The sequence below is a fragment of the Vicia villosa genome, unplaced genomic scaffold, assembly GCF_029867415.1.
Source record: "Vicia villosa cultivar HV-30 ecotype Madison, WI unplaced genomic scaffold, Vvil1.0 ctg.000022F_1_1_1, whole genome shotgun sequence".
In the NCBI taxonomy this organism is placed as follows: Eukaryota; Viridiplantae; Streptophyta; class Magnoliopsida; order Fabales; family Fabaceae; genus Vicia; species Vicia villosa.
Window position 1 is genome coordinate 36,092 of NW_026704954.1, and position 23,765 is coordinate 59,856.

The 23,765-nt window shown below is 33.7% G+C and overlaps 3 protein-coding genes and 1 long non-coding RNA gene across 4 annotated transcripts; 3 read left to right on the forward strand and 1 right to left on the reverse strand.

Annotated features, from left to right (window-relative positions):
• Positions 1 to 465: 465 nt before the first annotated feature.
• Positions 466 to 3,245, reverse strand: LOC131621995 (B3 domain-containing protein At3g18960-like). Its single transcript, XM_058893052.1, has 5 exons — positions 3,168 to 3,245; positions 2,226 to 2,634; positions 1,418 to 1,524; positions 687 to 974; positions 466 to 601 (listed from the first exon to the last, which is right to left on the reverse strand). The coding sequence occupies exons 1-5, from the start codon at positions 3,243 to 3,245 to the stop codon at positions 560 to 562; spliced, it is 924 nt and encodes a 307-aa protein (XP_058749035.1). The 3' UTR covers positions 466 to 559.
• A 2,064-nt stretch (positions 3,246 to 5,309) lies between these two features.
• On the forward strand, positions 5,310 to 6,472 carry LOC131622007 (uncharacterized). The gene is made up of 3 exons (XR_009289731.1): positions 5,310 to 5,406; positions 5,598 to 5,662; positions 6,229 to 6,472. It is a non-coding gene; the product is annotated as an uncharacterized LOC131622007 (long non-coding RNA).
• Positions 6,473 to 8,711: 2,239 nt separating this feature from the next.
• On the forward strand, positions 8,712 to 10,272 carry LOC131621996 (uncharacterized). Its single transcript, XM_058893053.1, has 3 exons — positions 8,712 to 8,858; positions 9,151 to 9,336; positions 9,427 to 10,272. Exons 1-3 carry the CDS (start codon positions 8,712 to 8,714, stop codon positions 10,270 to 10,272), a joined length of 1,179 nt encoding a protein of 392 aa, XP_058749036.1.
• Positions 10,273 to 17,347: 7,075 nt separating this feature from the next.
• On the forward strand, positions 17,348 to 17,725 carry LOC131621997 (uncharacterized). Its single transcript, XM_058893054.1, has one exon. It carries the CDS (start codon positions 17,348 to 17,350, stop codon positions 17,723 to 17,725), a length of 378 nt encoding a protein of 125 aa, XP_058749037.1.
• The last annotated feature ends 6,040 nt before the right edge of the window (positions 17,726 to 23,765 follow it).

The window sequence follows — 23,765 nt, forward strand, 5'->3', positions numbered from 1 at the left end:
CAATCCCACAGAACAATATCTCCTGACAAGTCTTAGAGAGAAAATCTAATGGACATTTGCACCATTCATAAAAAGAACACATTGAATGTTTCAATAGTTGATTTGTTGATCCATCTCTTATCCACATAGTTGATTTGTTGATTTGTTGATCCATCTCTTAATTTGAAATATGGGTATTTAAGAAAAATTGAAAAAAATTAGTTATTTGAATGTTTTTGTTGTAAAACATGGTTATTTAAAAAAAAAACATCCATAAGTCATACAAAACTAAATTCAATGAAGATTTGCATGAAATTTTAGTTATAGCTTAAGTCACAATAAAGATAACAAACAACATGGGTACAAGGTCTAACCTTCTATTGCATACTACAAAAATTACTCAAGAGTTAACAATAGAAGAAGCATAATATATCATCAACTAATGACTAAAAATGCAAAATACTTGTTTTAAAAGCTAAACTGCTTCTTGGTTATAATAAGTAGTAGATTAGTAAGTTTTCATTTGTTGACAGAATTTCTAAAACACTCTTCTGGTTGTGATGATTTTCATTCCTTTTCTCTATCTATCCTTTAGCAGCTTCTCTTTTGATTTGGAAAGAATCTACATAAGATGAAAGAAGAAATTTATTTATCATATGACAAAAATAAATAATTTGAAACTAAATTTAAACATCAATTAGTCTTACTTGCAAACTATCTGTGCTGACTTGATTCGTCTTTCTAAATATGTGAACTAGAAAAGTCATATTAGTTTTAAGAACGAGCTCAAAGTTGCAAACATCACCGACTTTCAAATCATTGTCCGTTGAGAATTTCTTCCATCCACAAAAGAGTTCAAATCTTAGTCCTGTGGAGGACGTCCTAATTCCATACCTTGCAGGCCATACTTTTTCATTATTTGGTACCTGAAAATAAATATTTCCTTTTTTCTTTTTGATATCAAAGTGTGTTTTGCCAAACATAGAAGGTAGGGTCTGCGAAGGAAGAAATGATTTAGTTGAAAACAGGTTTATAGTCTTATTACAGGGCCGGCCCTGTGCATGTGCAAGAAGTGCTACAGCATAGGACCCCAAATTTTAAGGGCCACAAAATTTTAGAAGGTCCAATTTTTTTTCCATAAATATTAATTGAAATAAATAAAATGTTATGATAAAAATTCAATAAATAAAAAAAATTCTATAATAAAAATTCAATACATACAAAAATTGAGATAGATCAAAATTCAAAATAATTTTAATTAAATATATTATTATTTAATACATAAATATAATTTTTATGTATCTTTTTTAATTATTATAATTGTATTTATATTTTAAATTTGGGACCATTTTCAAAATTAGAACGGGGCCTCTACGTTGATTGGGCCCGCCTTGAGTCTTAAAATTATTTGCAAATGTTTCTTAGCTACTTTACTTACCAACATATAACGGGTTTCAACGTATGATGCACCCATGAGAAGAACAAAATATGGATTACATGTTTTGAGCTCTTTTGCTCTTTCAAGTGTTGTATTCTCTTGTTTTCCTGCAAAAATAAAAGATCATAAGCTATGAAGCCCGAACTCGGACATGAACACTGGACACGACACAGACACGAGTATACCGCTAATGTAAAAAATATAGGACACGCACAGAGTATATATATTTTAAATATTAATAACATAATACAATTTATGAGCACAATTTATAAATAGTCTAAAATAAGAACCAAAATTTATGTGTATTTAAACTTAGTATTCTCAATCAACCAAAAAAGACTTAAATTGAGTACTTTCAATTAAGAAAGAAAAAGAACGAGTATCAGAAGAAGAAGAAGAGAAAGAATGGAATACCGGCGTGCGGTCAAGCGGCCTGCAACAAAGATGAAAACAAATAAAGAAGATGAAAACAAATAAAAAAGATGAAAATACAAGGAATACAAGTTGTTTTTATAGGGGGAATGTAATATGAAAGGTAAAAAACGTTTTTATTTTTTTAAATTCTAAGAATTTGAGATGTTGTTGTGTCCGTTATTTGAAATAGTTTGTCGTATCCGTGTCCGTTGCATTTTTATTTTTATTTTCTGTTGGACATTTCAGAAATGTGTCTGATACGTGTCGTACGTGTGTCTGTGTCTGATATGTGTCCAGTACGGAGACACGCCTTCATATTGGCGTGTCTGAGCTTCATAGCATAAGGCACATAGTTTATGATGATTATTCTTGTTCCATAAGATATTACTTATACCTTTGTGCTTTTTGTGAGTATGAGATACAGCTGCTACCTTTTGTGATTTCACAACTTCAACACAACTAGTGCTTCCAATTTCAAAGGAGGAGTAAGCTTTTCTCTTTTGACTTGCTCTACAATTTTCTTCCTTGTTGACTTCAACTCTTTTTAAAGGATACTTTATCTCTAAACCACTCTTATCAAAGATTATTACCTCAAAGTAGGAAGCTTTTTCATATTTGAAAACAACAAGATGACCATGAGATAGAGAGTGATAGTCTGCAAATTCTTTCCAACCCTTTTCAAACCATATCTTGCCATCATTTTTCACCAAATTTATTTTCCAATCTGCACCATTCGGAGTCTTTATCAATATAGATGTTGGTAAACTATCTCCATATTTCTTGACAAACGTTATCGGTATCATCTATCAAAAAGAGTAATTTTAATAAGATTACTATATTTCTTCGCAACTATAAATATCATGGTTTTAAATTGCACTCTATATTGCGGATACGACAGCCTCCACAACTGTATTGGGCCGCAATAACAGTATGATTTAAAATCAAACGCCCGACTACATTAGAAAGCACATCAGACTATTTTATCTATGTTTTTTCAAGTATTCTCATCTAATTTTAAAACCATAAGAAAAATTTGAGTAGGAAGTTTTTCAATTTACTTTGGATGTAATGAAAAACTATGACATGACGCAAAGGCCGCAATCGCAACACTCACAACCGCAATTTAAAACCCTGATGAATACCATGGAGAAAATAAAGATACAATACATGAAACTATAGAAACCCTATGCTAGGTATGTCCTTTTATTATGCCCTGAGGTTTTCTTCAAGCAAAATACAAAGCAACATAACATGATGATTTTTGTTTGGGATCACGAATTAAGATAAAGAAACATAAACGAATAGAATGAAGAAAGAATATAAATAAGAGACTTACAAGCTTTCCTTGTTCAAGACTTTCAGAAACTATTATCTTGAAAAAATGAATCGGGGGAAAATCACTACACAATGCCATGACCTTGGTTCACAAAAACATAAAACTTTGTGACTTAGCAATGAAAAACAAACGACAGAGGAATATTGATATTGACTCGTCGGTTTCTTTTTTCTTCAAGAAAACTCTTCGGTACCCTAATCAACATAAAATTCCAAAATTAACCTTACTATTTTTATATTGTATCATATTATTTTTTTCTTTTAATTCATAATTATTTAATATTGCTTTGCAAATAAATTTGTCAAATTTTTTTTTCAGTGCAATAAAATCATATCTTACATTATTAAAAAAAAAAATCAAATCTTACATTATTATTTTTACTAATTTTTTTTTCAATTCAAACTTCATGATACAAAGCAACATAACATGAAGATGATGAACACGTTATTAAGATAAAGAAACTTAAACAATTGGTATACGCAGAAAGAATCATTTAATATAATAAAGCAAAATGAGTACTCAGGGCCGGTCCTTTGAATTTGGGTGCCTTGGGCGAATCAAAACAGTGGTGCCCTATAATTTTTTTTAACAATAAATACATGAGTATAAAAGAAATAATTGGATAAAAACACATTTTTATTTGACATTATGCAAAAAGAATACAAGTATGGATCTTTGAATCAATGTTTATACTACATCAAAACATAAACCACTATAAAGAGACTTATTCTTCTTTTTCTTCTTCTTGATCCGATCTTTTTTCTTATAAAAAAATTGACCAAACTTTTAAAATTCTTTAAATATCATCCTCTAGCATATTTTTTTGCAAAATCAGTAATAATTTATTCATAATCAAGGTTCTTTAAAAATTATTTTTAATTGAAATCAATGCAAGACTATTAAATCTATCTTGTGGCATAGTATATCTCAAATAAGATTTTAATAATTTTAATTTAGAAAAACTTCTTTCAGCAGATGTAACACTGATAGAAATAGTCAATATTATTCTATAAGCTATGCATGGAATAGAAAAACAATTAAAAGTCTTTAAAGAACTCAGTATCATATAGTTTGATTTTGATTCCGTTGTTAAAACATATATAATAACTTTCAATTCTTTAAAAAAAAATCACCATCAGGATCAAGAGAATCGTCATGTTTTAAACAAGTTTCAAGATGTTTATAACATGCTTTCAAATCCCTATCAGATAATGATCTAAGTCTTTCAATATTAAACAAGAATCCAAAAATATTTTCATATGTGCTATACTGCTAAAATCTCCTATCAAGTGAGTCAATTGTTTGATCTACAACATATAAGAAATAATGATTTCATCAGTGTTGTTTTCTATCAAGATTCGGTTGTGTGGGTTTAGATGGATTTTCATCAGTGTTGTTTTCAACAATTTGATGTTTTTGAATAAATACACATTCAATCTCCATTTCATTCTCAATCTTTTCAGCACTAGCCTTAAAATTTACAAATCCAGATTCACTTTTAATATATATAGATGTTAAAAATTATTTTTTTGGTGCCCCTAAAATTATGGGGCCCTGGGCTCCCGCCCCACGAGCCCGTGCTCAGGGCCACCCCTGTGAGTACTTTAGCAAGTTTGACAAGTGTCACTCCCTTATGCATTCTATCAATTTTTTTTCACTCTATTTATAGTAACTTCTAATTATTTCTCCATGTCAAAAAAAAAAAACTTCTAATTATTTTTTTATATTTTAAAATTTTGTTTTTTTTAAATTTTTATTTATATTTATTAGTATGATTATTCAGTTTTGGAAATTTGAAAGAACCATACTTTCCTCTTCATACTCAAAACCAATCTGTCTTTATTTTTTATATTTTACTCACTCTTTACCATTTTTCTTAACACTGTCCATATTTATTGTTTCACGTTTCTATGTAAAATCTAAAAAAACATTTTCCAATTTTCCATATCTTTTTCAATGTTCACTGCACTCCATGCATAGAAAACTGAAAAAACACCTTGGAGGTTGAGTGACACACTGAGTTATTAATATCACAATGAGAGGAAATAAATAGGACTTGACACAAAACCGTGACTCAGCCCAACCACATAATCTCATTTATAATTGTTTCTTTTCTCTACTAACCCTAGCTCAAAGCCGTCGCGACCCTCCTCTTTCACTTTCTCTCCTCACCTCCTTCAGCCTAAGCTATTCTTCATCTTATTGAAGCTATATCTTTGTCTTCCTTCTTCTATGCAAGGTTAAAGTTTTAATTTTATTTTTAGAATTTTGATTTTGGGTTTATAGTTCTAACACTTTTTTACACTTTATTTCATTTTCTCTAATCTTCCATTTCAAGATCTAAGGTCAATTCTCCTTTTTTATTTTTGAATTTATATTTGGAATTGAATTTGTGTTTTTCTTATTTTTATTCTTTGCCTTTTGTTTCAGGTTACCCAACTCTAAACTTCACTATTTTAAATTTTTTTTCTCTTCCTTTTTCCTGTTTAGCAAAGGTAAGGATTTACAGTATTTCGAGTTTTTGTTGTTTAGATTTTTTTTTTTTTATAAATTATGGGTTTATATTATTTAATTTTTTGTTGATCCCAATCTGTTAAATTAAGGGTCTATGTTGTCAAATGATCTTGGTGTTTTTTTTACATTGCAACAGTGAGACAAATATGCAGGTTGGTTGGTTGTTTTTAAAAAGGTTTATTTTTTATACTGGTTGATGTTTTTTTATCTGATCTCTGGTTGTATTTTGTTGGTATTAAAATCTTTTTATTTTGTAGAATATGGTTTAAATTTGATCTCAATTGTTATTTTCAATTGTTATTTTCAGCTGCAACTCTGATAATATTTTGTTGCTATTGGAAAAGGTCTCTGAAAGTATTTTGTTATTAGATTTTTTTTCACTTTTCAAGCAGTAAATTTATTATATTGTTTTGTTTTATTTAATAAGTATGTTGTTAAGTTTTAATAATTGGATTTTAAATATTATTAATCTCACTATTAATTTAAAATGCAATTTGTTATCTAAATTCAATATATTTAATTTTTTGTTATTTATAATATTTTTCAGGTTGAAGAACCGAAATGGACAAAGAGGAGCTATAAATCCAAAACTTATTAAAACTTATTTTTTGGCCATTAATGTGTTTAAATTTGGAATTAATGATTTCGTTTTCAATTTGTATAATTCATTAGTGATTAAATTTGACATTATTGTTTTCGTTTTAGTTCGCCATTAATATTTATTGGCCATTAATATGTTTGAATATTTGGTATAGTTCAAAATTCTGGGGATTTATTTTTTTTAGAAGGTAATAGATCAATTTAAATATTAATTGTTTTATATTTAGGTTAAATAGACAATAAAATGAATTATATTTTGGAAAAATTGAAGTTTTCTAATTATATTGGGTCTTAAATTTTATCGGCCCAATAACCCGAACAAACTGTTCGAATTAACCTGTAACCCGCTAAGACCCAACTTGTCTAAACCAAATTTTATTTTGGGCTAAATTGGGCCTTGATGTTCCATCTGCAAATTGAGTTGTGTGGTACTTTTTACGTTGAATGCGTCCTACCTGGTCCGTTGTTCACCCCTAGAAACGAACATAACTCTCTTTATCTATACAATCATTGTTGATGTTGTTGTGGAATCCGCTGCTGTCACTTTTTATCCATCATAAATCGCTGTCAAATTTAAGTTGTTTATTTGTTTGAATAAATGTCTAAATGAAAGGAAGGAGGTGAGTCTATCATGTGTATTCAACTTTTATGTGAAGATAAAGGAGGTGAGTAGCTAGCCGACTTTCAATGAATGTAATCAATGCAATAAGTAATTGCTCACCAAAGCTGTTTTACTTATGTTGATTTCGTTTTGAAAAACTATTTGCAAGCTCGATTATGGCCACGGCTTCAAAGTAAATGTTGGAATGATAAATAACTTTATGCCCTTTTGAACTACTTTGGAATTGGACATTCTATTGATACATCAATTCTTTAGATAACTTTTTGATTCTCTAATATGATTCTGCTGATACAAATATTTTTCACATTTTAAATATTCTCCACGTTTTAAATATTTGAATTTGACTATAAATTAGTTTGCACTTAATGAATTTTATGTAATGGAATTCTATTTGAAAATTTTGATTAAAAATTTTGATTCTTAATTAATATTATATATTTAAAGATCCAATATTTTTTTGGTAAGTTAAAAATTATTGAAACAAATAATTTTTTCTTAATTAACATTATCATTTAGAAATTAAAAAATTATTTATAATAAATTAAAGAAATTTAATTTTCAACTATAAAGATATTTTTATAAACGAAAAAAATGTATTGTTTATAATAATATTTTTCTGTGTACAATAATAAAGATACATTATAATGTTACTATAACTTCATTTGTAACTGTAAGTTGTTATAAAACATTTTTTTAATTTCAGAAATTTTGTCCCGTGCCTTGCTCGGGCATACCACTAGTATAAATAAGAGGCTTATAAACATCAAGACTTCCACTAACTATTATCTTGAAATATGAATTGGAGCAAATTTTATTTGATAGGGATGAAGTGAAATAACATAAAAAAAATAAAATATATGATTTCTATTAAATGATCGTATATTTTTATTAAATCACTATATATTTTTAACATAATTAAATAAAATAATTATGATATTATGGTGATTGTGGTATTGTTTTGGAAACATGTATCAAATTATTAGGATTAATTATTGTAAATATTTCTCTCTTTTTTGTATTATTAACAAATAGAATATAGAGGAGTGATTTTGGATTAAAAAATTGAGTTGAAATAAGAAGGGAGGCTAAAATACGATAGGTCTGCCATATGATTTGGATAAAATAGTTGAGTATAATTGTGTCTTTTAACAATTTATTAATTAATTAATGAATACACTAATTTAAGCTAACTCTTTATTCACAAATATTTTGCCCGTAAATCATTTTTAATAATAAATATAATTAGTCTTATTTTTATTTTTAAGATATAATTTTTTTTAATTAAAACATGTACACTAAGTATATAAAAATCATATACAGGACAAATATATTTAATCAAATATAATTTTTATAAAAGCATTGGAGCTTGTTCTGGTAGTGGGCTAGGGGCGACATTGGAGGATGTTCGTGTATCTATTTTGCAGGAGAAAAAGGGGCGGATAGGAGGAGAAAGGCAAAAGGCCCTTTGATGAAGCAGTGGGAAGGGTTCAGGACTTTAAAAAAGCAGAGTTAAAGAAGGCTTCTGAGTTTTTGCGAGCTGCTAGGGTGGAGAGTTTTGTTTCGGATTCGGTCGAGGACAGGGGGGGGGGGAGAGAAGTGAGAGGAGTTGGGTGTTTTCTTTAAGAAAGTAGTTGTTGGAAAGAAAAAAAAAGGGGGTTGTTCTTAGGCCAGAGGAATTATTTTAAGGAGGATAATAGGGGATCTTTGGCTTCTCATGCGGGCTTTATATTGTCTTCGATGGGAAATTCGGTGGTTTGGTATGGGGAACAAAAAGAGGAATCAGATATTTGGAGGAGTAATGCAAGACTATGGTGAGCAATGATGTTGGGGGTAAAATTTGGTCAGCTATTGTTGCATTGGGTGTTATGGATGAGGAGGGGAAAAACAAATTGGTTCGAAGGATTGAGGTGTTGGAGAATGGCGATGTTGATAGGAGGGATGGAAGGAAGGAGATTGCAAATTGTTTACAATGATTATTGAAACTTTGAATATTATAGGGGGTGGTAATGCCTTAAAGAGGAGGAGAATTAATGCGATTGTAAATAAGGGGAAGGAGGATATATATATTTATGATACAAGAAACTAAGGTTAAAGACTTCCAAGAGTTTTATGTTAAGAGTGTGTAGGGCAACACAGAGGTTGGGTCTTTTTTTATTAATTCTTCCGAGTTGTCGGGAGGATTAGTAACTATGTGGAGAGAGGATAATATGGATGTGGTGTATAGTTTTAAAGGGGATGATTATTTAGGGATTAAAGTTAAATGGAAGGAAGGTTGGTATTATGTTGTCAATGTTTATTCTTCTTGCGAGTTGGAAAAAAAAGTTATGGGAAGATTTATTGGAGTTGAAGGAGAAATTTAAAGACAGAGAGTGGATTATAGGTGGAGATTTTAATGCAGTTAACAATAGTAGGGAAAGAAAGGGGAGATCAGAGGTTGTGAATAATAAGGAAATGAGGCTTTTTGCGGAGTTCATACACAAAAGTTCTTTGGTAGATATTCTGTGTAAGGGAAATTTGGTATAGTGGGGATGGCAAGTCGATGAGTCGTATCGATATCTTTTGGCGGATGTGGTGGTGACAAGGTGGGGAGTGGTTGGTCAATTCATTGGAGAAAGAGATATCTCAAATCATTGTCTGGTGTGGTTGGTGGTTGATGAGGTAGATTGGGGTCTGAAACTGTTCAAATTCAATAATGAATGGTTTTCTTTTGATTCTTTTTTTTATCCTTTTGTGGAAAAAGAGTGGAAAAGTTTTGTGGTGGAGGGGAGAGGAGATTATGTGTTGAAAGAGAAGTTGAGACTTCTTAAATTTAAACTTAAGTGGTGGAATATGGAGGTTTTCGGGAGGCACGATTTGGAGGTGGATGAGGGGGTGAGGAACATTAATATGGAAGATGATAGGGTGGAAGAAGCAGACGGTAATTTACTTTTGGGTGTGGTTGAAAAGAGAAGGGAGGCGACTAGTAGATTTTGGAGGAACTTAAGAATCAAAGAGAATATGCTTCTTCAAAAGTCTAGATTAAGGTGGCCAAAGGAGGAGGACACTAATAGTGATTTTTTTCACAAGGTAATAAAAGGTAGAAGGAGGATTAATCACATAGGCCCACTTCAATCTTCGAGGGGTGTGATTGATGGGGTGGAGGAGGTTAAAGAAGAGGTGTTTAGGCACTTTTCAAGTAAGTTTGAGGAGACGGACGAGGTTAGACCATCATTGGATGGGATAAATTTCAACAAAATTAGAGAAGTGGATGTGAATTTTCTTGAAAGGCCTTTTCTTAGAGAAGAAATCAAGGAAGCTACTTGGAGTTGTGGTGGATCGAGAAGTCCGGGGCCGAATGGTTATTCTTTCCTTTTCTTTAAGAAGTGTTAGAATTTTGTTAAAGATGATATGGTGCGATTGAGAAATGAGAATGTTTGAACACACTATCTTGATGGCCTTGAACCAAAAGAAAACATAGCTCTGGTCCTTGATCCTAATGCCAAAGTAAAGACCAATAGATGCATGATATATTGTATGACCTAATGGAGGATATATGCATATGAAGATATTGAAATATACAAGCCATATGATTTATTAAAGGGTAGGACAAATTTGGGGTATGACAATTTGGTAGCGACTTGTCTTTTAGATTGAAGGTGATCTCATTGTGAAATTTCACAGGAATGAGAAGTCAATTCCCATAAAGGATGTTATTGTCCCGTACTAGAACCAAAATTGTGACTGATTGGTGATGATGAACTCATGTTATGATGATGCTGACTTTCGATGCGGTAGCACGGAGGTGGACCTACAAGATTAGCACTCCAACGCTCAAGGTCCACCTCCGTGCTACCGCATCGAAAGTCAGCATCATCATAACATGAGTTCATCATCACCAATCAGTCACAATTTTGGTTCTAGTACGGGACAATAACATCCTTTGTGGGAATTGACTTCCCATTCCTGTGAAATTTCACAATGAGATCACCTTCAATCTAAAAGACAAGTCACTACCAAATTGTCATACCCCAAATTTGTCCTACCCTTTAATAAATCATATGTTAGTGGGATCAATATTGTTGTCTTTTCTAGCTCAAAAGAGGAGATGGAGAGGTATAATAAGGCTTATGTAGGTGTTGTTAAGAAGACGGGGAGTGTGTTGAATTTAAAGAAGACTTTCCATGAAGAAGGTTTGTACAATATCAGGGTTACTGTGTTAGGACCTAACTTGTGTTTATTGGAGGACTTGGTGATGGGTGATGTTGAGGTGTTCATAGAGGAGCGCAGAGAGTGGTGGGAAGCGTTGTTCAGCTCCATTAAACCGTGGAGCCCTAAGGATGTGGATGCGGAGAGATTTATGTGGTTGCGTATTTCCGGTTTACCATGTCACGTTTGGAGTGAGAATTTTTTCAACAGATTGGTGGAGTCGTGTGGTAAATACATTAGCTGTGATGAGATTACGGAGGCTCGACTTTGTATGGATGAGGCGAGAATTCTTATAAAATTTGGGAGAATGGACATTATTAACGCCAAGATCAAAGCGGTGATTGATGGAGTACCGTTTTCAATCAGTTTGAGAGAAGATCCCTCCTTGAAGAAAGTTGCAGTGGGGTGTAGTAGCTTTGACGACGCTGTATCGGAGGCCTCCGTCTCTACATACGGAACCGATGCAGATGAGATGTATGGGGAGGTAGTTAGAACCGGCATGGAGGAGGCTGCCGCCGTGGTTTGCTCTGAACCGGTGTTGGAGAAGGTGCAAGCTGAGAATATTGCCCATAAGATATCGCCGTCTGACAGTTCGGCGGATTGTTGTTTCCTTTCACGATTTGAGGGAGATAAGTTGGTTAGGGGTGGAAAGGTGGCAGGAGATAGCTTACTCTATAAGGACTTGCATGGAATGGTGAACCCTTTTTCAGAAACATTAAATGCTCCCATTCATAAAGAATTGTTTGATGAAAGAGGGTCTCCGGTTTCCTTGGGATTAGGTACAGCTGTCGCTTCTAGCAGTTTTGATGAAAGTGGGACCAAGGTGAGAGAATCAGCAGATGAGGTGGACGGTCAAAATTTTGATGGGTGTAGTGGACTGTTGCTGGTCAATTCTGTTGTGGTTTTTAATAATAGGTGTGGGCCAGGGAAAGAGGACTTAGTAGCTCCAAATCAACCATGTGGGCCGGAGGTGAACAGTTTGGAGAAAAAAGGCCCAATTTCATTTGATTTGGCCTGTAGAAACATTAGTAGGAAAAAACAAAAAGCTTTGGTTAAACAGAAGAAGAAGAAAACGGTGATGGACCTGGGAAATAGAGTGGAGGTTGCGCCCTCATTTTTTGCTTGCATCGCGCCCAGGAATGGAGGGTCTTCGAAGGTTTCTTCTAGCGCGGCGGACAATCCAAAGAAGGAGGAGGATTCTATTTCCAACGGTGAGTCTTTTTCTTGTAATACTTTGTCTGATTCGGACATTCTGCAATGTAATCATAGATTGCTTAATAATCCGCATTCTGAGGTGGGGAAGAAGCTATGGAATTCAATATCTAATTTAGGTGTATCAGGAGTTGTTGATGATAGTATGAGTATCAAACTGTTAGAGATGTTAGAAAACAAAGACAAGTTGTGCACAGTAGGAAGGAAGAAGGCTTTAGATTCGTGTCCATGAATTTTCTCTCCTATAATATCCGTGGTGGGGGTTCTCTTTTGAAAAGAAAGAGAGTGAGTTTTCTGATTAAATCTTTTAATATTGATGTATGTCTCATTCAAGAAACAAAAGTTGCTAGTTTTTCTGAGTCCTTTGCTAAGAGTTTTTGGGGAAGTTGTGGTGTGGAATGGACTGCTTCAAATTCCTTAGGAGCGGCAGGAGGTATGGTGATTCTTTGGAGGAAAGATTTTTTATCTCTCAATTATAGTTTTAGAGGAGAAGGGTATGTGGGAGTCAATTTCTTTTGGAAAGGTGATTGTTATAACATTGTGAATGTGTATGCTCCGTGTAGTTCGGTGGAAAGAAGGCAAGTTTGGAGGTCTTTATTGGAGAGAAAAAGTAAGAGTGTTAATGAAGAGTGGTGTGTGGTGGGGGATTTTAATGAAATTGTGGGAAGGGAAGAAAGGTTTGGAGATGGGTCTCTCTCTATTTCTAGAGGTATGTTGGAGTTTCGCGAATTCATAGAAAACATGGATTTGGTGGACATCCCTTGTGTTGGAGGGAAGTACACATGGTTCAAAGATAACGGGAAGGCGATGAGTAGACTTGATAGATTCTTAGTTTCAAGGATATTACTTGACTTATGGGGGGTGGTGGATCAAAGAATTGAAAAGAGAGATATTTCGGATCATGCGCCTATTCGTTTGAACATAGGGGTGATGGATTGGGGGCCTAAGCCTTTTAAATTTAATAATGCATGGTTCAAGCATAATGATTTCAAGTCTTTTATTAAGGAGGAGTGGGGGAAGTTAAGTTTTAACGGAAGAGGGGATTTTGTTTTGTTCGAAAAACTTAAAAGTTTGAAAGGCCGCCTTCGAGAGTGGAATAGGGAGGTGTTTGGTTGGATTGATTTGAAAGTCAAAGAGGAGGTGGATAACATCAAAGAGTTGGATGATAGGTTGTTGGAGGTTAATGGAGATATGGTGAAAGAGGTGGTGGATAAGAGGAAAGAGGCGAACAAGGAGTTTTGGAATCTTTTACAAGTGAAAGAATGTATGCTTAGATTGAAATCTAGACAATTGTGGATGCATGAAGGGGATAGTAATTCTAGTTTTTTTCATAATTCTATTAAGGCAAGACAAAGAAGGAATTCGATTTCGATGTTGGATGGGAAGAATGAGCCGGTAGAGGGAGTTGAGAATATTAAGAATGAGATTTTTGGTTACTTCAAAGATTTCTATAAAGAAGAGAATTTCAAGAGACCAATACCGGAGGGCTTAAATCTAAATTGTTTGACTATGGAAGAAGGTGTGTGGATTGAGAGACCTTTTACGGAGGAAGAAATTAAGGAAGCCGTGTGGGCTTGTGATGGGAACAAGAGTCCGGGTCCGGATGGGTTTTCTTTAGAGTTCTTCAAAGCTAATTGGGAGGTGTTGAAAGGGGATGTGTGTAGATTAGTTTCGGACTTTTATGAGAAAGCAAGGCTTACGAAGGGATGTACTTCATCTTTTATTACTCTTATTACCAAGGTGAAGAATCCTCAATCTTTAGCGGAGTTTAGGCCTATTTGTCTAGTTGGTTGTTTATACAAGATTATCTCAAAGTTGTTGGCGGCTAGATTAAAGTGTGTAGTTGGAAAACTTATGTCATGTAACCAAACGGCATTTGTTCCCGGTAGAAGTATCTTGGATGGTGTGCTTGTTGTGAATGAGGTGATGGATTATGCTAAGAGGGAGAAAAGAAGTTGTGTGGGTTCTTAAGGTTGATTTTGAAAAGGCTTATGACCGTGTTAGTTGGAATTTTGTGAGATATGTCTTAGTTAGGATGGGGTTTGGAGCTAGGTGGATGAAATGGATGGAGTGTTGTATCTTTAATAGTACTATGTCCGTCATTGTCAATGGTAGCACGACGAAAGAGTTTAAGGTTGAGAAGGGTTTTCGTCAAGGGGATCCGTTGTCTCCTTTCCTCTTTGTTTTGGTTATGGAGGTCCTTACGGCACTTATGAGAAAGGCTAAAGATATGGGGGATTTTCGGTGTTTTAAAGTGGGTATTAATGAGGAGGTGGATTTACTTCAATTCGCGGATGACACAATTATTATATCGGAAGGAGACACGGCAAATTTGTGGAGTATGAAAGCAATTCTTAGAGGTTTTGAACTAATGTCGGGTTTGCGTATTAACTTCTCTAAAAGTAACATTTATGGTATCAATGTTGGTGATTGGTTTCTTGAAGCGGCATCTAGCTTTCTTTCGTGTAAGGTGAGTAGTCTTCCGTTCAAGTATTTGGGAATTAAAGTGGGTGGTAATCCTAGAAGCATTTCTATGTGGAAAGATCTTTTAGTGTTCATCAAGAAATGTCTAGCCGTTTGGAGAGGTAAGAACCTCTCTTTAGCGGGGCGCGTGGTCTTGATCAATGTGGTGCTTAATGCGATTCCGATTTATTCTCTATCTTTCTATAAAGCTCCGACGAAGGTGCTTCAAGAGATTCGGACTATCCAAAGTAAATTTCTTTGGAGTGGTGGTGAAGATAGAAAGTCTATTCATTGGGTGTGTTGGGACACGGTTTGCAAATCAAAAGAGGAAGGTGGCTTAGGAATAAAGAATGTGGAAATTATGAATGCGGCTCTTATAAGCAAGTGGAAGTGAAGGATTTTAAACGAGAACGAAGCGGTTTGGAGTGGCATCATTAGAGCTAGATAGTGTAAGGTGAAATGAAAGGTTTTAGTAGGTGACATGGCGGTAGTGGGCAAGAAGGATTCTATATGGTGGAGAGACGTAATGGTGTCGGATAATTATGAGAGACTTTTAGTCAATCATTTTTCGCGAGCAATTAAATGTTGTGTGGGTAATGGTGAAGATATTCCGTTTTGGTATGCTTGTTGGATTGACAAACAACCTTTATTGGAAGTCTTTCCGGATTTATTTCAGGTGACATCGGATCATCTTTTAGCGGTGGCTGATTTGGGGCAATTCGGACAAGAAGGGTGGCAGTGGGATTTGCGGCCTTTGCTGCCAGATACCGCAGCAGCCTTGCTGCCAGGGGCCAGCACTAGTTTTGCTGCTGGATTGCTGCAACCGGCCAGCAATGGCTTCACTTTTTTGATGTAGGAAATAGAAGAGGTGTTGAACCAATGCTCTCCGCAAAAGAATGTTCGTGACTCCTTTTCTTGGGTGGAGGATACGTCCGGTTCTTTTAGCGTAAAGTCTTGTTATGGGCGCTTCAAGTCGTGCCTATCGGGACCTCCCTTGCAAGATCCTTTGGTTAAGGCCTTGAATTTCCTTTGGAAGGTTAGAATCCCCTCAAAAATTCTTTTTTTTGGTTGGAAATTTTTGCATAATAGAATTGCAACAAAAGACCAATTGTGCAAGAGAAGGATTTTGGTGGAGAACATAGATTTATTATGTGTTTTGTGTTTGAAAGAGGAGGAAAATTTGGAACATTTATTTGATGATTGTGAAGTTGTTCATAATATTTGGAGGAGGGTGTTTTGTTGGCTAGGTCCTTCCCTTGATATGTCCTTTGATAGTTTTGTCTCTTTCTTTTTATTTTGCGACTCCGTGAAGTGCCCGACGAAGAGATCAATAGTAGGAGTGATTTGGTTGACTACTATTTGGTGCATATGGAAGAAGAGGAACGACATTATCTTTAAGAAGGAGAGTTTTTGTTTTACCGAATGTTATTCGAATATTATCATGTTTTCCTGGAATTACTTGTTAGCTTTCTATAAGCTAGGTGAACTTTGTAATTACCATACTTGGAATATCTTACCTCTCGCTTGTTTCGAGTAGGGAGAGCTTTCCGTTTGTATCCTTGGGCGGAGTATCTATTATACTCCCCTTGATTAATATCATTGCTTATTGAAAAAAAAAACGCTCAAGTTAGTTGAGAGTACAAAATAAGTAAAATGTGAATCTGAGATGAAGGAGTAAACCTTATATCTCTTGTGCACCGATTAAATATTATGGACAATTTGCATCATTAGGCTTTAACTCTTGAATCCTAGTCGTATTGAGCCTTGACCGGCCCAAAATAATAATGTTTCTAAACCTACACTTAAAAATATAACTAAAAATTAACAAACAACGATACAATAAAAAATAAAAGAAAATAAAAACAAACAATAAAAATATAAGAATAATGAAAACTAAAAGCAATATAAATTTACATTTGACATTAGAAACAAATATTTATTTTCTAACTTCTCTCCAACAATTCATTTTCTTCAACAAATATTTATACTAAAATTATATTTTACGATGCTTCAAAGTTACTCCAAAAAAAATTAGATATTAACAATCAATAATAAAATTGGTTAGTTGTTGTGAAAAACAGTTCAACTGATTGTATTCGATTTAAAAATTGAAATAAAAACAAAAACTAAAAGTCATTTTATTATTAAATTTTAAAAGTGTATAAAAATTAAATTCCGCATATTATTTTTATTGTCTTATCATAATATAAAAAATTTAATTTAAATCCTGTCATGTTCCGAAAAGAATATTATTTATTTTTTATTCAATTTTAAAATCTTTTTAATTACGACATTATTTAACTCTAGTTAATTTGTTTGAAAAAATTAAATCATGATGTTCTACTAAAAAAATTATTTATTTCTAATTCTAAATCATGATGCGCTACTAAAATAGCTATTTTTTTATTTTCAATTCTAGTTAATTATTTGGTATATATAATGACTTGGTAAAAAATAAAAATAAAGAGATGATACTAAAACCTAACGATGCAGTATATATAATGACTTGAGATTCCTTTGATTTGTTGGACAGCAAGATGGCTGAGACCACCGTGTTTCTTCCTCTTGAATTGATATAAAGGATATGACGATATCGGAGATAGCTTTGCCCGATGATTCTTCTATGTTGGTAGTTGGAGAACTGATCGGTGCATGGATGAAAGACCTGAATACAGTGAAAATATGGGTGATGCAAAAATATGCAGTGCACTCGTCTTGGACTAAGATTATTGAATTTTCTGTTGATCCTGTTTTGCACTGTTCTTTATCTATACTATGCTTTACAAATTGTGGTGGTATAATTGGAATAGATGGTGAAAGTAGATTGGTGAAGTTTAACGATAAAGGAAAGCTGATAGAGCATCCCTTCTGTCATAATTACCTCTCAGACAAATCCGCCAGATCAGAGTTCGTGGTGTATTCAGAGTCTCTATTTACACTCCCCGACACCGGTAAAGCTTAGGAAGATGATTTTTTTTCTTTATATTTATCTTGTATTATGAACTCCTAAGTATATCATGAAACATGAGAAGCGATTTCCTTCCATTATTTTACAGAATTTTAGTATGTTATTGTTGTGTCAACATTAGCAATTTGTTTCCTTCCATTATTTTACTTCTTTTTTGCTTGACATCTTGATGCAGAATTTAGTGGATTACTAGCATGATATGACTGTCTATTATAAAGCTTGGAAAATCAGTTGACAATGAATTTTTAAGCTCGGAAAATCACAAGCTAAAATTAATTTGCACAAACCTTTGTTTTCTAAAATTGATTCTAGCCAAATCTTGCTACCACGACATTTTGTTATCGCTTTTGAATTTATTGATTTGCACATAGGACATGTCCGCCCAGCAAAAACTTACAAAAATGGGGCATTGAACATAGTTGAGGATGCAATTAAACACTGCCATTTATAAACAAATTGATATGGGACTTTAAGTCTTCTTTCACATCTCAACAGCAAAACAAAAATGCTTTCTTCCTTTGTTTCTTCTTGTTGTTGTTCCATCAATGGTGATTGATACATTTCATGACAAGAGAAATATCAAGAGAGATGAATATTCTATATTTATTTCATGTTCTGTAATGTTGTTTTTAGAGGAAACAATGTAATAATTTTTCTTGGTTTAGCTTTTGTGTGCACACACTTTCATCTCCCCGGTTAAAAATATTTCCATCTCTCTTCTTTCTTACTCTATTGCTATTATATTAACATTATTCCCACATTTTTAAAGCTTTGAAAATTTAATTCAGTTACAGACTTATAGCACTACTAGAAGCATTGAATGACAAAACTGAAATGAAATTAAACACAACAAAATTAATGGATGTGATATTAATTAATAACTATTCCATAACATGCTACAAATACTCTCAAATTTTTAAGGTTCATCTCAAATCATAATTCCAAACTAAAGTATCCTAAAAATCATATACACACATTTTTGATGTGTTGCTGGCTTCTAATTTTGTAATCCAATATGTTGTTGCCGTAGAAAAAGAATTATTAGTGGGAGAAATGTGGAGAGATCTCAGATAGGTTTGAAATGTGGAGAGAATTCAACATTTATAAGTGGATAAAGATTATAAATAGAAAAATAATTATTTGTGTCACTTATAATAATTATAAGTGTGGGAGAAGGAAAATCACATACATTGGTTTGGAAAATAACATTGTATAGTTTATAAAGAACTTTTAATGCTCTATTTATTATTTTTCCTTTAAGATGGACCGGTTGACGTTTCTTCTAAGGAAGGAAGTTGAGAAAATGTAAGATGTATTTTGTCACTAAATTAATATTTTTTTAAATAGATAATTTTAAGACTAATGTGACAATCTAGTTTAATATTGTGTTATTTTTAGATATTGGAATTTACAAAAGTGTTATCTTAAATATTAATATTTAATATTACCTTTATGATAATTATCTAATTATAATATTTTTTATTTTTATGATAGAACTACTAAGTATGTCAAATATAGAAACCTATTGGGGAAGAAGCAAAAGCAAGCAATATCACACAATCGAGCGCCGTTCATTAAGCAAACAACTAACCACGGTGTGGAAACCGAGGTAGTGACCTGGGAACTAGGGTGTTATAGCCAACCGGAATGATCATCGGAGGTATCCAAGCGAGGGAATAAAAGGAGCTTAGCCAACAGGTCTTACAACCAAGGCTATGCGAGCTAATTATGGGAAGAAAGGGGAACTCGATAACTTTGCGTGCGTACGCAGAGCATCAGCGTCGGTCAACGCGAGCTAGAGAAGTAGTGGAGATCTGATTGCAAGATCCTTCCACTTGCGACTCGAAAACAAAGAACTGGGGGACGGTTCATAAGCAACAGCATGTATGCGCGCTTAACTTAATCAACTCGATGAAACATGGCGGGGGTCGATTACGAATTGATAAGTGCCAAGTTGTAGTTATTTTTGTGTATAGTTTTGTGGCACTTATCTTCTCTTTTTCCCATGTTTTAGTGTATATTACATAAATATACAAATTTTATGTTTAATCGAGTTTTTGATTCATTTATGTAACGACTAATAGTTTTTCATTCATTTTGTAGGTATTTGAGCATGTATGGAGCATTGAGTAATAAAGCTTCAAGGATCCAATTTTGGATCAGTAAAAGAAGAAGCAATTGAAGAAACAAAAAGTTGCATACTGGTGTGAGTCGTTCGGCGGAGCAATTGCTCGTCGGGCGAGCGTGGAAAATAAGTGTCTTGCTTCTGCCTTGACCCGCCTCTTGTTTGCTGGGCAGAAGAATAAGGAGTCGCCGAGCGAAAGAAGATATTTTTGCCCACTTGTTGACGTGGCCCAGGCTATGTGGCCATAATAAAACCGTTTGCCGACGGAGCAATTGGCTCGCCGGGCGAACGCGTCAGGACATAACTTTGTACAAATTTCATTTTAGTTCATTTTAGGTTTTGTGTTGTTGGTTTTAGGGATTTTTGTGCTCCCATGCCAATTCCACCCATTTTTCTTTAGGATTAGCTTAGATAACAACAATGGGTATTGCATTCGGTGATTCGGAGGTGGATCGCTCATCAACCGGCGCTGACAAACTAGAAGATTTATGGTTTTATCTCTCTTTCTGTCTATGTATTTCTCTAGGTTGGGTTTTGTAAATGTATTTGCTTTGAACTCATGTATATTTGTCGCCCATTGAGTTATATAAAGCTTGCTTTACAAATCTTTGTTGATTGTTGTCTTAGATTTTTGCTCTGTAATAGGAATTTGGATTGTTTTAGAGATAGACTTCTTGAATCCTTATCTAGGATGATTATTTGTTAGTTTCTGGATTTTAGAGATAGATTTAGAGCTAGCAATCTTTATCGGTGTCGAAGCTTAATGCTTTCATGTTGGTTGAGAGATCGTCGATACGATTGATATGGATGTCTGCTGTGCTGTTAAGGTGTGCTGAGAGATCGTCGCCGAGATGATATATTAGTTCTCTCTACTTTTGGTTAGAAATGACTTAGGGTGTGAGCGATGCCGGATGACATTGACAAGTATTGTAGGTTGAGTATAATTGGTCGATAAGTTTAATTTTGTAAGAAGTAGATTATATACAAAGCTTGATAAGTCTCTTCTTTCTGAAAAATGAATTCTTTTTGTGTTCATATTTACTTTTCTGCTTTTATGTTTTAACTATTGAACGGCAGTTTAATGTACTGATCCCTGTGGAGACGATAATTTTTCCCGGAGTAATACTTCCAAAACTTTTGTTGCTTGCCGCTTTACCGCTTCAACAAAATGGCGTCGTTGTCGGAGATTGGTGTTTTATTGAACTCGCGTCGCAATAGTCTCTTAGTTTTAAGTTTTGTATATATCGCACATATTGTATATTCTCACTTGTTTATATTGATACTTGTGTATGTTTACTATACTTGCACATGTTTCTTATACTTGTAAATTTGTTATATCATTGTTTGTTTCTTTTCACGTTTGCTTGTGTGTGGTTAGGAATAACCGGGCGGAAGTAACTTGGAGAAACGTTCTTAAATAACAGGCGTCGAGCTTACGACGTAAAACAAGCATGTTTATTTTTTTTAGTTTTTATTTAGTTTAGGTAGTGTGATGCAATTGTCTAAACAAATTTAGATCGGACCAGTTCTTAAATTTCAAATCTTCACTTTTTAATTTGTTTAGACAATTTCGTTTGGTCTTTTAGTTTATGTATATTAATAGTTGTGTGTTTGCCTTTGAGCTTGTTTTAAGTAGCTTGAGGATTTTGAGGTGATTTTCCAAGTTTGATCGTTTCAACTTGCAAGTGTATGGTAATGATTTTGTTAAAGTTTTATACATGTCCAAAGTATGTGTTTATCGGTTTCTAGACTTTAGCATATTTATTATAATTAGGATTTTTACAATTTCTATGCCATTCATTCTTTCATATACTTGTTCGTTTGTGAATCACTTTAGTTCCTACCCCTTTTTGTGAGGTAGCTTTCCATTGTTCACATATGTTGGAGACCACAATTCTTGTTCTAACTGGATTTTATTATGCTTAATATTTTATTTGTGTTAATTGTATAAATGCATGAAAGTGATCAAGAAATTTTGGTTCCATTTTGAGCACAACTACCTTGGCCAAATAGTCAATTCACCTTGCGAGTGTGTGATCTTTTGTTATCCCTTTTGAGCCTTTTTGGTCAATGTCCATGTTGTTTTTGCTAAATGCTGGTCTATGAGTGTTTAGTTTTCAATTTTTGCATGGATGTTAATTGTTTGTTTTCTTGAACCCTCAACTAATTGTTGTTGTATGAGTTTTTACCTTGCCTTAGAAAGTAGGGAGTATTCATATTATGATGACGGTTGAATTCAAGTTGGGGAGAGAATGATCGTGCATTTGTGGTTGATGGCTAAGAGGTTGAAAGAGAAAAGAAAAAAATGTGAAAAAGAAGTAAAAAGAAAAAGAAATAAAAAAGAGAAAAGTTTTGAAAAAGAAAAACAAAAAGAGTATGAAATAATGTTGTGTTAATAAGTATGTGATTGGTTTTAGAAATTTGGGATTATGAAGAAGTTTGATTGAAATTTCGTTGTTTGAGCTTTTGTGAGTTGATCACTCCCTTAGGTTTTGGCAAGTTTTTGTTTCGATTAGCTTTAGGAATTATCCCTTGTTTGTTGACCCGACAATGATACAACCTTAAAAAGCCCTTGTGATTCGTGTGTTTGTATCTTTAATACTATTTTTGGATGACGACATAATTTAGTATTTTGTTTGCAAGATTGTTGGATGAGTGAAAATTACCCCACTTTTGTGTTTTTCATCTACCGATAATTGTGTGCTAGATGTGATTCATTTTTGAACTAGTGTTGTTTTAGAATGGTTGGCATATTCTTGGTATTTAGCATTTGTGTCATGTTTAGTAGTAAGTATGTTACTTTGTGTGTACCATTTTGCATTTGAGGTATACATTTGATTTCGTTTTTTAAAACTTGTTGATTCGTGATTTTTGGATTTTCGCCTTTGTTTCCTTGAGTTAGTTGATTCTTGTTTAGGGACAAATAAGTTTAAGTTGGGGAGAGTTTGATAAGTGCCAAGTTGTAGTTATTTTTCTGTATAGTTTTGTGGCACTTATCTTCTCTTTTTCCCACGTTTTAGTGAATATTACATAAATATACATATTTTGTGTTTAATGGAGTTTTTGACTCATTTATGTAACGACTAATAGTTTTTCATTCATTTTGTAGGTATTTGAGCATGTATGGAGCATTGAGTAATAAAGCTTCAAGGATGCAATTTTGGATCAATAAAAGAAGAAGCAATTGAAGAAACAAAAAGTTGCAGACTGGTGTGAGTCGCCCGGCGGAGCAATTGGCTCGCCTGGCGAGCGTGGAAAATAAGTGTCTTGCTTCTGCCTTGACCCACCTCTTGTTTGCCAAGCGGAAGAATAAGGAGTCGCTGGGCGAAGCAATTTGTTCGCCGGGTGAAAGAAGATATTTTTACCCACTTGTTGACGTGGCGCAGGCTGTGTGGCCATAATAAAACCGTTTGCTGGCGGAGAAATTGGCTCGCCGGGCGAACGCGTCGGGACGGAACTTTGTATATATATTTTATTTTAGTTCATTTTAAGTTTTGTTTTAACATTTCCAATTGATTAGTATTTAATTAAGTTTAAATATATTAGTAGGTTCCAATTACATACTCTTCTAGTTCAATAAAATCAAAAATAGAAATATTCCCATAGTTATAACGTGTTATTATATTAAACAGTTATTATCTACTAAACCCTAACACTGCACGATATATAACGACTTAGTATTTCTTTGATTTATTCGGCAAGCTGGCGGAGACCACCGTGTTTCTTCCTCTTGAATTGATAATAGAAATTCTGTTGAAGCTACTTGTAAAGACTCTACTACGTTTCAGGTGCGTCTGCAAATCATGGCTTTCTCTAATCTCTAATAACAGTTTTGCTACTTCACATTTTGAACTTGCCTCCACCCGTAGACTTATCTTCATAAACCGGTATGCTCCTAATTTCCTATCC

What these genes read in the sequence shown, in the direction of transcription:
- LOC131621995 (XM_058893052.1), bottom strand. Translation starts at nt 3,245, where the DNA reads ATGGCATTGTGTAGTGATTTTCCCCCGATTCATTTTTTCAAGATAATA. An exon ending in GTCTTGAACAAGGAAAGCTT is followed by an intron (nt 2,635 to 3,167) that starts GTAAGTCTCTTA and finishes TCTTTTTGATAG; the next exon opens with ATGATACCGATAACGTTTGT. An exon ending in TACTCACAAAAAGCACAAAG is followed by an intron (nt 1,525 to 2,225) that starts GTATAAGTAATA and finishes TTATTTTTGCAG; the next exon opens with GAAAACAAGAGAATACAACA.
- LOC131621996 (XM_058893053.1), top strand. Translation starts at nt 8,712, where the DNA reads ATGGTGAGCAATGATGTTGGGGGTAAAATTTGGTCAGCTATTGTTGCA. An exon ending in GGGATGGAAGGAAGGAGATT is followed by an intron (nt 8,859 to 9,150) that starts GCAAATTGTTTA and finishes ATGATTATTTAG; the next exon opens with GGATTAAAGTTAAATGGAAG. An exon ending in AAAGAAAGGGGAGATCAGAG is followed by an intron (nt 9,337 to 9,426) that starts GTTGTGAATAAT and finishes AATTTGGTATAG; the next exon opens with TGGGGATGGCAAGTCGATGA.
- LOC131621997 (XM_058893054.1), top strand. Translation starts at nt 17,348, where the DNA reads ATGACGATATCGGAGATAGCTTTGCCCGATGATTCTTCTATGTTGGTA.